Genomic DNA, 12,478 nt, shown 5'->3' with positions numbered 1-12,478 from the left:
GAAAACAAACCTGGAATACAAGAGCTTCGTGAAAAATGAAAATGAAAAACGAAGAAGACGACACTAGAAAGAAAAACAGGCTATCGTGAAACCAAATAGTTAAAAACATTAGAGAAGCTTGATATGTAAAATGGAAAATAAAATCTCATTAATCGCAAATAAGAATAATATCTCAATTAATTAATACTCTATAATAAATGCATATTATTTTTTTCAGAAAAAATTCGTAAATATGGAAAGAATTTTCAAATAAATAACACACAGTCACCACTTCAAGGGTTATTTTTGTTGAAAATTTCATTAAATCTTATATCCGAAAATATAAAAAAAAATATTTAAAAAAAATAAAATTTGAAAATGGATTCAATCAGATTTAAGTTTGAGCCGGGATTGTTTGTTGGGCTGCAAGTGAGCTAGATTGGGGAAAATTGTAACTTGGTCACATTAGGGTTTGTTTTAAAATAATAATAAAAAATATTAATTTTGCGGTTGCTGGAAAATAGGTTCCTCTCTTTCACCCGACTTTCGCAGCCACCGTTTCTCGCGCGGTGCCGTTTTTCTCTCCCTTGTTCCGTCCGTCGCAGCTCAGACCCGCCAGCGTCGCCGCCCAGTTCCGCCAGCCGCTATCGTCTGTCTTGCAGTCGCCGGCCCCGTCACACCTCAGTCGGCCGTTCATCCTCGGGCAGCAGCAGTGAGTGAGTTGAGCGATTCTTGTCGGTAAGTTAAGTCTTGGCCTCTCGATTCCTCCTGCGGATGCTGGCAATTAGTTTTAATTCCGAATTTGTGTGGTTTTCTCTTAGGTTCGAATCCTAATCCTGGTTGGTGGCGTTTAGAAGATTGGGACCTATAAAACGTTTAGGTATTCTTTGGGTTTAAGAGTGATGTTACAGCATGGGTTTAGGCCTGAACTTGTATTTTAAATGCTTTTTTCTTTTTTCTAGGATTTAACCCAAAGGTTTTGTGAGAGGAAGAAGTTTGGTTGTAGTTTTGGAACCTAAATTTTGAGGTAAGGGACTTACTGTTATTGGTTTTTATAAGAACGTTTAGCATGTGATTGCTATGAGAATGCTTATGACGTGACTTCTATAGGAACGTCCAATGTGGGTTTTCTATGTGAACACTAGTATGCTATTTTCTATGTGAATGCTTGGTATGTGACTTTTATGGGAACGTTTAGTAGTATCAAGTATTATTCATGCTGTGAAATCTGTTTAAAGATATATTATATGTTGTTTTACTTTTACATATAAAAGGTTATGCCGCAGAAATTATGAATGGAATGTTACATTGCGAAAGCCTATACCATAGAAAGCACGTACATGAGATTATGCTATGGTAAGACATGTTACAAATAGTTATATTTGTATGGTGGTATGCATGACATTAGATTGTTCTTGCTGAAAGGCTATAACACTAGCTTATTTTGATGGGACTATACGTTGTGGGACCACCTGTATGTTTGGATGTTCTCATTTAGACTTGTTGACTAGTTTCTCTCCTATCTCTTGTATGATTTTTTTTTAAACTGCACGAAAGAGGTGCATGTTTAGGGACCCTGGTATATGAACTTGATGTAAAAGGGTTGGTATGTATGAAAGTGATGCATGCTTAGAGAGGCATAGGGTGTATGAAAGAGATGCACACCCAATGGGTTTTGTGTGCATGAAAGAGATGTGTACAAAACTATGCATAAGAAAGAGGTGCACAACTGAGATAGAATAAGAGAAGGAGTGGAAACTAGAGAAAGAAAGTTTAGATCTCACCACAGTTTAACCCTAACCCTACATGATGATCGTGTACGTATATGTCCTGATCCCAACAGTGTGTTTTGTGTGCGTGAAAGAGATGTATACAAAACTATGTGTACGAAAGAGGTGCACAACTGAGATAGAATAAGAGGAGTGGAAACTAGAGAAAGAAAGTTCAGATCTCACCACAGTTTAACCCTACGTGATGATCATGTACGTATATGTCCTGATCCCAACAATGGGGTCTCTTACTGAGTACTTTGAATACTCACCCCTTTCTCTAAATGTTTATTTCAGGTAGGACATAATAACTTAGGCAGACGACAAAGCTTGTTTGAAAGCCATGGAAGATAACTTAGTTCTTAGATTCCGCTTGAACTTATATTGCATTTGATTTATATTTCCCTCTAAAAGATTGTTAAGATGTTTGTTAAAGTTATTTCTCTTGTTTTCTTAGAATGCTTTCGATTTTAAAGTTATGGGATCCCAGATTGAAAAGTTGATTTTGTTTACCCTGGATTATTATTATTATTATTATTATTTTAAATTTATTGATGACTTAGAGATTAAACAAATGTCAAAAGGTTGCTTAACTCGTCTTTAGGTGTCAGTATGTATGAGGGTTCAACCCTTTATGTGTTTTATAGAAATCGGGTCTTTACAGGTTTTCGGTGTAGGAGACGGAATCCAAGGTGGGTTTCATTGCTGAAGGCTACTACTGCCGTTGGGTTTCTTTTGCCTTCACCCATTTCTTTTCTTCAGTTTACTTTCCCCTGAACCTTCATACCAAATCCCACGTATAATAGAAAATGATATCTGCGGTTTCATGGGTTCCTAAAGGGGTCTGTAAGCCTCTTCCAGACCTGGCTGATCCTCCCTCCAAGGAGACTATTGATGAACTCCTCAAGAGCAAGCATGTCGTTGATGATTCCAGGTGACAGAAAATTTTGATTAATTTTACTTCTATTTTATCTATATCTTTTCACTGACCAGTATCTTTATCTGTAAGGAGGGTCAATTTAGGTTTTTGTTTGGACGCTTTAGTCTTCATCTTTACTGTTTTTTGGATTAGATTCAGTTGTATCAGAATGTAGTATTGATAATTATACAAATATAATAGATGAAGAAGGCGAAGACTTTCAGTTTCAGGAAATGTGTTTTGTGGTAGTGCCTGATGATTATGCATATTTTCTTTGCATATGTTAATTCCACGTCTTCATATTTGAAAGCTATGATTTGGTCTCTGCAGTAAACATAGCGATGATGAGGCAGATGAAGGAGATATGGATGTTGAAGACGCCAATGATGAAGAGATTGCCAATGCACTAGCTGTGGCACAAGCACTTGGGAAATCTTCTGAAACCACAAAGTCAGATACCAAATATGATGATATTGCTGAAGGTTTGAAGGAACTCGACATGGACAATTATGATGATGAAGATGATGGTATTCTCATCCTCCTGCCCCCCTGATTTAACTTCCCCTTTGCTCTTTTATGTTATTAATTTTTGTTAATTTTTATATTGAGACAATTATGAGTGGTCATGTTTTTATAATTTACATCCTCCAAGTGGTATGGTAAAGAACAGAACTCTCTCCTTTATAAAAATTTATGGAGGGGTCATATCCCCAAGAAGATTCAGTTCTTTCTATGGGAGGTTAGCCACAAAGTATTAACACGGCTGAAAGTCTCATAAAAAAGGCCCCATGGATGGTGTCTGCTCCGAGTTGGTGTGTCCTTTGTCGTCCGAGTGATGAAACCATTGTGCACATCCTGGTTTTTTGTGACTATGGTCAATCATTTTGGAGGAGAATATTATCTTGCTTCAACTAGTGTGTGGTTTTCCCAAACTACCCTCTCACCCTCTTGAATATGCTTCTGATTGGCCATATTTTTAAGAATGAGAAGGAAACTATGTGGAACTTCATTGTCCAAGGTTTCTTTTGTCTCATTTAGAATAAAAGGAATCATCGTATTTTCGATGATAGAGAAATGGATTTCGCTCATTTTTTAGATCATCTTCTGTACACATCTATGTCATGCTCATGGTGTAAATTAACTTCCTCTTTTTGTGATTACAATCTTACTGCTCTTACATTGGAATAGCATTATGTAACCTTTCATGGTACAATTGCCCTTTTGTAATTTCATACTACCAATGAAATTTATGATTGAATGTTTCTCATAAAAAAAGGTTTTTGTAAGCTACTACCATAACACTGCAACTGGATTATGAATCTATGGCACTTCTTAACTAATTTGACCTTCCATCACTTCACTGCAATTTATCTTTCATTGGGTGTATTACCGAGGCTATTCGTTATTGTGGTTTGGTTTGCTTTAGAGATTGAGTTATTTACCTCTGGAGCTGGAGATGCTTACTACCCAACCAATGACATGGACCCATATCTCAAGGACAATGATGTAAGTTATTTATTGAACATTGGTATTTGTACGATTTAGTTCACTATGTTGTTACTCGTGATGTCTTTCTTTACTTTATAGGATGATGACTCTGAAGATATCGAGGATGAGACCATCAAACCGACGGATGCAGTCATAATTTGTGCATGTAGTGAAGATAACGTCAGTGCTCTCCAGGCATGTGGTACACTAGAACTAATACCTATTTCGTCCTCAAATCAATCCCTATTTAGAAAAGGATAATGATAGGCGAAATTGAAGAAAAAATTGTTTGCAGGTGTGGATATGTGAAGGATATGATGCAGGTGATCCAAACATCTATATTCACCGTGATATAATTATTCCAGCATTTCCTCTTTGCACAGCTTGGCTAGATTGTCCTCTGAAGGGTGGAGAAAGAGGTATTGTGTTTTCATTGATTCTTTTCAGTGTGATGTTTTCGTTAATTCTGCTTATAGTTTACTGAATGGAAAATCAAATGGAATTTCATTCTAAATCAAATCTCTGGCCCTTGATCTGAAAATTTTTTATGTTCTCATCACTTCTGCTTATAGTTTAGTGAATGGAAAAACAAATGGACACTTGTTCTAACTTCTAAATCAAATCTTTGGCACTTGATTTTGAAATGTAGATAAGTGAGTTTTGAAGAGTAGTACTGACCTGCTTGGTTGGGGAACTGAAATTCTCATTGATTATATAGTTTTTTCTTTGAGGGTTAATTCAGAATGTGAATATAATTATATATGTGGGAGGCTTTTTTTGATTATTGCCACCAGTAACAACCTTAATTTTACACATGATTCAGCCATTTTTATTGACTACTTTATCCACTTGGTGCCAGGGAACTTTATTGCAGTTGGTTCGATGGAACCTTCAATCGAGATATGGGACCTTGACATTGTATGCTAATGTGAATTTTTATGTGACTGATGTTACATCTTCAAACAAGCATGCCATATTAAGTCTCATTTTTTATGTTTGTCTAGATCGACGAGGTGCAACCATGTGTGGTGTTAGGTGGAATTGTTGAGAAGAAGAAGAAAAAGAAGGGAAAGAAAGTAAGCTGTTTGTTTTCTCATTAAGGCTCTTTCAAATTTCTCATTTCAATCATTTCCTCTGAATTTGTTGACCCACTTCCTTCCTGGTATTATTTGTTTTCAAATCTTGGTTGCATAAGCTTAAAATTTCCAGTTCTTTTAAGCCTTTTCTAATTTTTCAAACTCCATATCTTGTTTTGCTAGACATCAGTTACATACAAGGAGAACAGCCACACGGATTCGGTACTTGGACTTGCTTGGAACAAGGAATATAGGTCTGTTTAGCATTATTTGGTTACTGTGTTAGTTGTTTCAAGAAAATGTTTTAGTGCATTATGATTCACTGTTAATTTTCCCCATAACAAACAGGAATATACTTGCTAGTGCAAGTGCTGATAAGCAAGTCAAAATTTGGGACGTATCTACTGGACAATGTAATATAACTATGCAGCATCATACAGACAAGGTAAGAATTTCGGTTATATTCATACATTAAATAGTGTACTAAAGGTCTAAATTGGTTTCTTAAACTGTTTTCTATCCCAAGGAAGATGAGTGGTTCAAATTGTTTTCAAGTATTCATCTTAGCTTATTTTTCTGTATTCGAAGCTTACATGAACAACAAATGCTGACTTGTATACTCATATGCTCAATTTGCACGACATAGTGCACATGCATCTTGGTTCTTATCAAAACACAGGAAAACGATGGCTCTCTTCATTTTCTTCTATTCAATAATCTTTTTCTGGTTTTTATTCCATTTATAAATTAATCCTAATGGCCGATTGGATAAGTCTCAACTTGAAGTTGAAGTTAAATTTATGATAGGAGTATCACATCCAATGTTTAAAAAGACTTGTGAGACTTACGCCTTGAGGCTTGTCAGGCTTTGAGACTTATGCCTTCTTTGAACTATAAGAGGCTCACGCCTCTGTGAAAATGCACTAAAAAGCTCGAAGGGTTTTTGGAATTTCCTCTCAGAACTGATCCATTACAAGTTTTATCCGTTTCTACTGTGTTGTATTCTTTCATTATATTAATGTTAACTCGGAAGAGTTTCATGATGGGGGTTGTTTATCTTGTGAAATTCCTAGCTATATGCGTTTACTAATATATATAAATCTGTAACTTCTCAAATTGGTGCCATTTGTGATGTTCTGTTGATTATATTTTACTTTCCAGGTTCAGGCTGTTGCATGGAACCATCATTCGTCACAAGTCCTCCTTAGTGGATCTTTTGATCATTCTGTAGTTTTGGTAATACGAGATGTTTCTACTGTGTTTTTTGCACTCTCTTGTGGGATTACAATGATGCTGTTTAACTTATTTTTCTTCCGACACCAGTTGATTTTCATGTTTAACTTCTTTAGTTTTAGGTTAAAATATCATTTTGATCCTTGTACTTTGGGTGTTATTCAATTTTAATCTTTGTTCTTAAGTTTTGTTCCATTTTAATTGCTTTATTTTCAAATTTCTAAATGCGGTCTCTTAGTTTTTATTGCGATTCGTAAAATAAATATAATAATTTCCATTATGAATAAGATAAGATGTGACTATCTTTCCATTATTTATAAAGTAAAGGTTAACAAAGACTAAATTACAAAAAAGTTGTTGAGAATAATTTTAGGATTTATTGAAAGGACAAGACTAAATTTGAACCTTTGGAAGTAGAAAAGTAAAATAAAACAAGTCTCTTAGTGCAAGGTCCAAACTCTTTCAACCTTGGTTTTATGGTATCTCATCATAGCTTGAACTTTCTGGTTTTATGTTTTTATGTAATTCAGAAAGATGGGAGAAATCCTTCCCATTCGGGCTACAAGTGGCAAGTTACAGCAGATGTGGAGAGCTTGGTGTGGGATCCGCATACAGAGCACATGTTTGTGGTGTGTATTTTTGCTTGCACAGATCTGGCTTTGAAGATTCCTTTTCCTGGCTTCACAATTCACTCGTTGATTTAAATTTCTTTAGTTTGTTCCTATCAACTATTATTTTATTCATTGAGTTCGGTTTGTGAAATTTTGTGCAGGTGAGTCTAGAGGATGGTACAGTGAAAGGTTTTGACATCCGGAATGCCACTACAGAGACTAGTTCTGAATCTAAAGCAAGTTTTACTCTCCATGCGCATGAGAAAGCTGTGTGCTCAGTTTCTTACAATCCCTCGGCACCTAATGTACTTGCTGTTCTTTTCTTCTGTTTCTTGCTCAACTTTTCCCCCTCCTCTCCGTTCCGTTGTGTTGCCAGCTTTGTCTGGTTACTAACTTCTGTTTGTCTGTATACTTCTCCAGCTACTTGCTACTGGATCTACTGATAAAATGGTACCTTCATAATCCCTTTTTATTGCGCTTGTATGCTTTGGAGATGATATTAGAAAAAAAGGTATTTGTTTTGTTTGCCATTGACTCAATCTCTTGTGCAGGTTAAATTATGGGACTTGTCCAATAATGAACCTTCATGTGTGGCATCCACGAATCTTAAAGTAGTAAGTAATATGATTTCGGTGGTTAAGTTATACATGTAGCATCAACTTCTAAGTTCTAACAATCATTTGGTTATGTTGTAACCATTCCAGGGAGCTGTGTTTTCGGTTGCCTTCTCAGAAGATTGTCCCTTTTTGCTGGCCATTGGAGGCTCCAAGGGAAAATTGGAGGTGAGAATATAATGTTAGATGTATATTCATTAATTTCATTGAAAGTGGTTTCTGCAATATTTATCCTTTAGTGAATATCTTTCGTTGTTGAGAATTGTACTTCTCTTACCAGGGTTTTCATCTTTGCTAGGGGTAAATATTTGAATTCTTAGCCCTTCTTTGCTTCGATTCGTTTAAAAAATAAAAAAAATTTGAATTCTTAGCTAAATTTTAAGAACATAAACAATTTTTTTAAAAATTATTATTTTTAGTTTTGAAAATTTTAATCATTTGATTTTTTTGCAAATAAAGCGTTTTTCCTCTCAATTTTGTAAGGTGGTTTTCATCTTTCTTAAGTTAAAAAAGTCGAATTTTTAACCCAATTCTAAAAACAAAAACAATTTTTTAAGAACAATTTTTTTAGTTTTCAAAATTTGGTTTGGTTTTTTTTTTTTTTGAAAAAGTTTAAATAAAGTAGATAACAAAGTAAAGAAACTTAGAGATAGAAGGGGTATTTATAGGCTTGATTTTTAAGAATAAAAAATAAAAAACTAAATGGTTACTAAGCGGGGCCTAAATAGTTATCAAATAGGACGTGAATGGTTATTAAATGAGATCTAAATGTTCATCAAACGAGGCATTGGTAATTGTAAGTGGTTATTGAAAAATGATTGTTTTTGCAGGTGTGGGATACATTAACTGATGCTGCAGTGTCTCGGAAGTTCGGAAATTACAGGCGGAGATCTTAAATTGTTAAACTATTGAGTTATGATAATTATAGATGAAAAATGTTTGGTTGTGTAGGTAGTTAATTTTGGTGTCCTTTTTTCATCATCTTTCTTTTTTTTCTTTTTCTTTTTCTTTTTCTTTTTCTTCTTTTATTTTTTTGTTTTTTTTTGACAAATTTAGGCTTTGTCCTTCAAATTTTGGTAACTGTTTTGAATTTGTCACATTTCAATTCCCTGCATTTTCTTGTGGCAGGGCATACCTAAACTTGCTGTGCTGAGTATGTATATTATCTCTTACCTCCGCCCACAAAGAAATGTTTTATTATAAAAAATAGTTAATGAATTCTTAGAGCTCTTGATTAATACCCATATTTCTTTTCAGTTGTCTTAAAAAACATGGGTGAGTAGTGTCATTGATCAAGCCATTTTGTAATCTCTGGTTAAAAACATTAGAAAGGGAAAAAGGAAAAAGAAAAAAAAATCATATAAAGAAATTGAATTCCTTACAGAGACCAAATTTTAATTAAAAAAAAATTAGGATAATTGTTTTAAATGAAAATGTTTTTAAATATAGTAAAATGTCATTGTCTATTGGTGATAGATCGTGATAGACATTTATTAGGAGGTAATAGGCTGTAATAATTATAAATAAGTCGGTTTAATTTTTTATTAAATGTAAAAACCGTAAAAAAAAAAATAATTTTGTAAAGGAAATTGAATTAGAAAACCCTTCTAACTCTGACTTTTGCTTCTTTGTAATCTTAATCTGTTTAATGTTGGGTAAATATGTCAAGGGATTTTTTTTTTTTAAATAATATTTGTAATGTTTTTATCCTTCATCTAATTTCTATTATGCATATTTCTAAATATTCGTTATCTTCTTCTCCATCCGATTTTTTTTTGGGCGTATGTGAGTAAAATATTGAAGTTTATGATTTGAAGTAAAAGGACACATTTTTTTTATTCTACAAGCATATTCATGGAATGACCTTATACATTTTCGATTTATTTGTGTAAATTTGTTTCATATGTTTTATAAATTAGATATTTGAAAAAAAAAAAAAAATAGATGAAGGGGATTTCTACTGCTGTTAGTCATCTTGAAGCAGAAAGGAGTTTTTCATAAAATTGATTTTGTTTTGTTATGACTATGTAAAATATATATTTGTTGGTACTTTTGATATCTGAGTAAATATATAATGTGATGTCTATTTGATCTTTTTATTAGGTTAATGCTTGTTTGATTCATGTTGCTAATGTTAGTCACACATGTAAAACAATGTAATTTAAATTGTATCAAATTGTTATGACCAAAAAGTATTTTTACCTATATTTAGTATAATATGTTCTTATATTCTTAACCATGGGATCTAATAATTATCTATTTAATTTTAATAAGAGAATTTTTTTTCATTAATTTTATATTATATTTTTTTCTGTCAATAATATGTAAATGGAGAATTTCAATCTCGAATCTCTCGATCATGAGTACATACTTTATGTAAGTTGAATTATGATTAACTGAACATTTTTATTTTAGTTTACTTGTATAGTTATACATCAACATTTATACTTCATTATTTTATCATTTCACATTTCTCATATTTAATTTCTATAATAATTGAACTTCTAAGAACTTAAAAGATTTAGCACGAAAATTATTTCTCCTTTTAATCTCCATTTGTAGGTTGGTTTAGTGGTCAACAAAGATCGACATAAATGACAATGATTTGAGAGAAAAATAACTTCTAGTATATTTGGCGTGTGAAGTTGGATTGAGTTGAGTTGGTAACCTGTGCTGATAATAACTATTTATATTTAGGGTGAAGAGTTGAACAGAGTTAATAATTGTCTTAAGGTGCAAAATTGAGTTGAATTGGTTTAGGATGTCTATATTTGGAATAAAGGGTTGAGTTGAGTTGAATTATGGATAATTGGTGCAATTTTTTGTAATTTAAAAAATATGTATTTTATGATTTTTTTTGGTTTTCTTGTTTTTGTTGTTACGTTGTTATTAATTTTTTGTTCCACCATTCTGCTATACACATACTTTCCCTTGTAACACTAATTCGAGATGTGAACTTAATACTTAAAAGTATATTTTACAATTTCTTGCATGTAACTATTGCACTTGATATAGAAAAAAACTATCAATTATATATTCAACAACCCTTACAAAATACTTTAAGGTTCTTCGAACGTTTGAGTTGAACATAAACAAAAGTTATGGTTGTCATCAATGTTCTATTTACATGTTAAAAAAAATGTATATATAAACATGGCCAACAATGAACCGATTTTATGAATAAAAAAATTATTGTTCATTAAGATAGTTAAGCTAGTCAGTCCTGCTACCAAGTAAACATAAACAATGTCTCTTCCTAAACTATGGTGGGACTATTAAGAAGCCGTCAATCTTCTGGATGTCTGTGACAAGTAGGTCTATAAGGATGACTCGGTCATCCTCACACAATCTTTTAATGTCAAATTACTATAAATAATGACTATTGAACACTTTAAACTAATAATTTCAAATTTGTATTTAAAAATGCTTTCACCAGCTGAGCTTTTTTGTTTTTGTTTTTTTTTTCCCTTTTAGTATATGATCGATCTAATTGATTGTTAGAGTTAGTCATTGGGATGAATGTTGTACTTGGTGGTTGGAGTTGGCCACTCGAGGTGATCGTCGGATTTGGTTGCTAGAGGTGGTTGTTGCTAGAGTTGATCATTAAATGTGGTCTTCACTAGAGTTGTCGTTTGAGGTGGCCAACGTTTGTGTTGGTTATCAAAGGTGGTTGTTATTGAAGTTGATCATTTGAGGTGGTCTTCGTCCGAGTTGTCGTCAAAGGTGTGGTTGTCGGAGTATGAATTGATCGCCTGAGTTGGCTGCGTGAAGGTGATTTGTCAGAATTAGTCGCTAGAGTATGTCGTCGGATTGTGGTAGAGGTAGTTGTTAGTGATGAGTGATGAGTGATGAGTGGAGTCATTGAAAACATTGAAGGGAGGGAGAGTTGGATTGAGTTGGGGTGAGTTTTTTAAAGTAACAAACTCAACTCTATCAACATTTAAAATTGGTAGACCAAACATCGAGTCAATAATTTTTACAACTCAACTCGACTCATAATGGTGAGTCAAATACCTCTTTCGAGTCAATATTCATAGTAGTCAAGATCATGTGTGTAGACTCATGAGTATAGTTGAAGCGTGTGCAGATCGGTCATGACACTCAAATAAAAATATATATTAAAAACACATTTTTGAAAAAAGGGCTTTAATTTCTTGTCCTCCCTTCCTCATGTCATCTTTTTCTTCCCCTCATCTTCTTTTTTGAAAAGTTCCAACACTAAAAATAAAATAAAATAAGCAAGATGACAGAAAAAACCAGCTGCCTCACCTTATAAGTTAATCAAGTCCAAAGGGATGAAATACCTAGTATCCTCCACAAACCTCACATGCACCCAATCATATTGTGCCACACAATTTCAAAAGCTCTATGACATGGCACCATCTCAGCCGTTGATGTTCAATCATGAATTGATTTTGACTTGTTGACTAAGATGGGACCCACTTCACAACATCCAAACCCCATCCCACGTGGCTTCCCATGGTAGGGTTGGTGAGGGCACCCCATCCACATCCATCTTTTTGTTCTCTTTGTAATAACAAATTAAAAGTCCTCGAGTGAGTGGGAAGTCTAAGTTTTCATTTTCATTCCAAACAAGAGAAGAATTTTAGATAAACATGATATCTTCTTTCTTTTATTTCTTTTTGTTTTTTTTCCTCATGGGAAGAAATTAAAAAAAAAAAAGATTGAACCAAAAAAAAAAAAGAATAAATGAACTTGGTGATGTAATTTCCATTTCTAATAATTATACATTCCTTAAATGGATAAACACCTTGGTAGTATATATATG

The 12,478-nt window shown here is 33.5% G+C and overlaps 1 protein-coding gene across 2 annotated transcripts; it reads left to right on the top strand.

Moving 5' to 3' along the window:
• Window positions 1-281: 281 nt before the first annotated feature.
• LOC120080266 (uncharacterized) lies at window positions 282-8,907 on the top strand. 2 transcript variants are annotated; one of them, XM_039034883.2, is made up of 19 exons: window positions 282-717; window positions 801-859; window positions 942-1,006; window positions 2,413-2,682; window positions 2,998-3,194; window positions 4,094-4,173; window positions 4,255-4,350; window positions 4,451-4,574; window positions 5,015-5,073; window positions 5,160-5,231; window positions 5,415-5,485; window positions 5,580-5,676; window positions 6,393-6,467; window positions 6,995-7,093; window positions 7,237-7,380; window positions 7,496-7,525; window positions 7,627-7,689; window positions 7,780-7,857; window positions 8,520-8,907. In XM_039034883.2, exons 4-19 carry the CDS (start codon window positions 2,558-2,560, stop codon window positions 8,583-8,585), a joined length of 1,476 nt encoding a protein of 491 aa, XP_038890811.1. In that variant the 5' UTR covers window positions 282-717; window positions 801-859; window positions 942-1,006; window positions 2,413-2,557; the 3' UTR covers window positions 8,586-8,907. The 2 variants fall into 2 exon arrangements, with proteins under 2 accessions (XP_038890811.1, XP_038890812.1); XM_039034884.2 differs by lacking the exons at window positions 801-859; window positions 942-1,006 and having other exon boundaries at window positions 300-717.
• Window positions 8,908-12,478: the final 3,571 nt, after the last annotated feature.

Source organism: Benincasa hispida, chromosome 6, assembly GCF_027475165.1.
Source record: "Benincasa hispida cultivar pf3 chromosome 6, pf3_genome.v1.1, whole genome shotgun sequence".
In the NCBI taxonomy this organism is placed as follows: Eukaryota; Viridiplantae; Streptophyta; class Magnoliopsida; order Cucurbitales; family Cucurbitaceae; genus Benincasa; species Benincasa hispida.
This window is presented reverse-complemented; position numbering and strand designations above follow the sequence as displayed.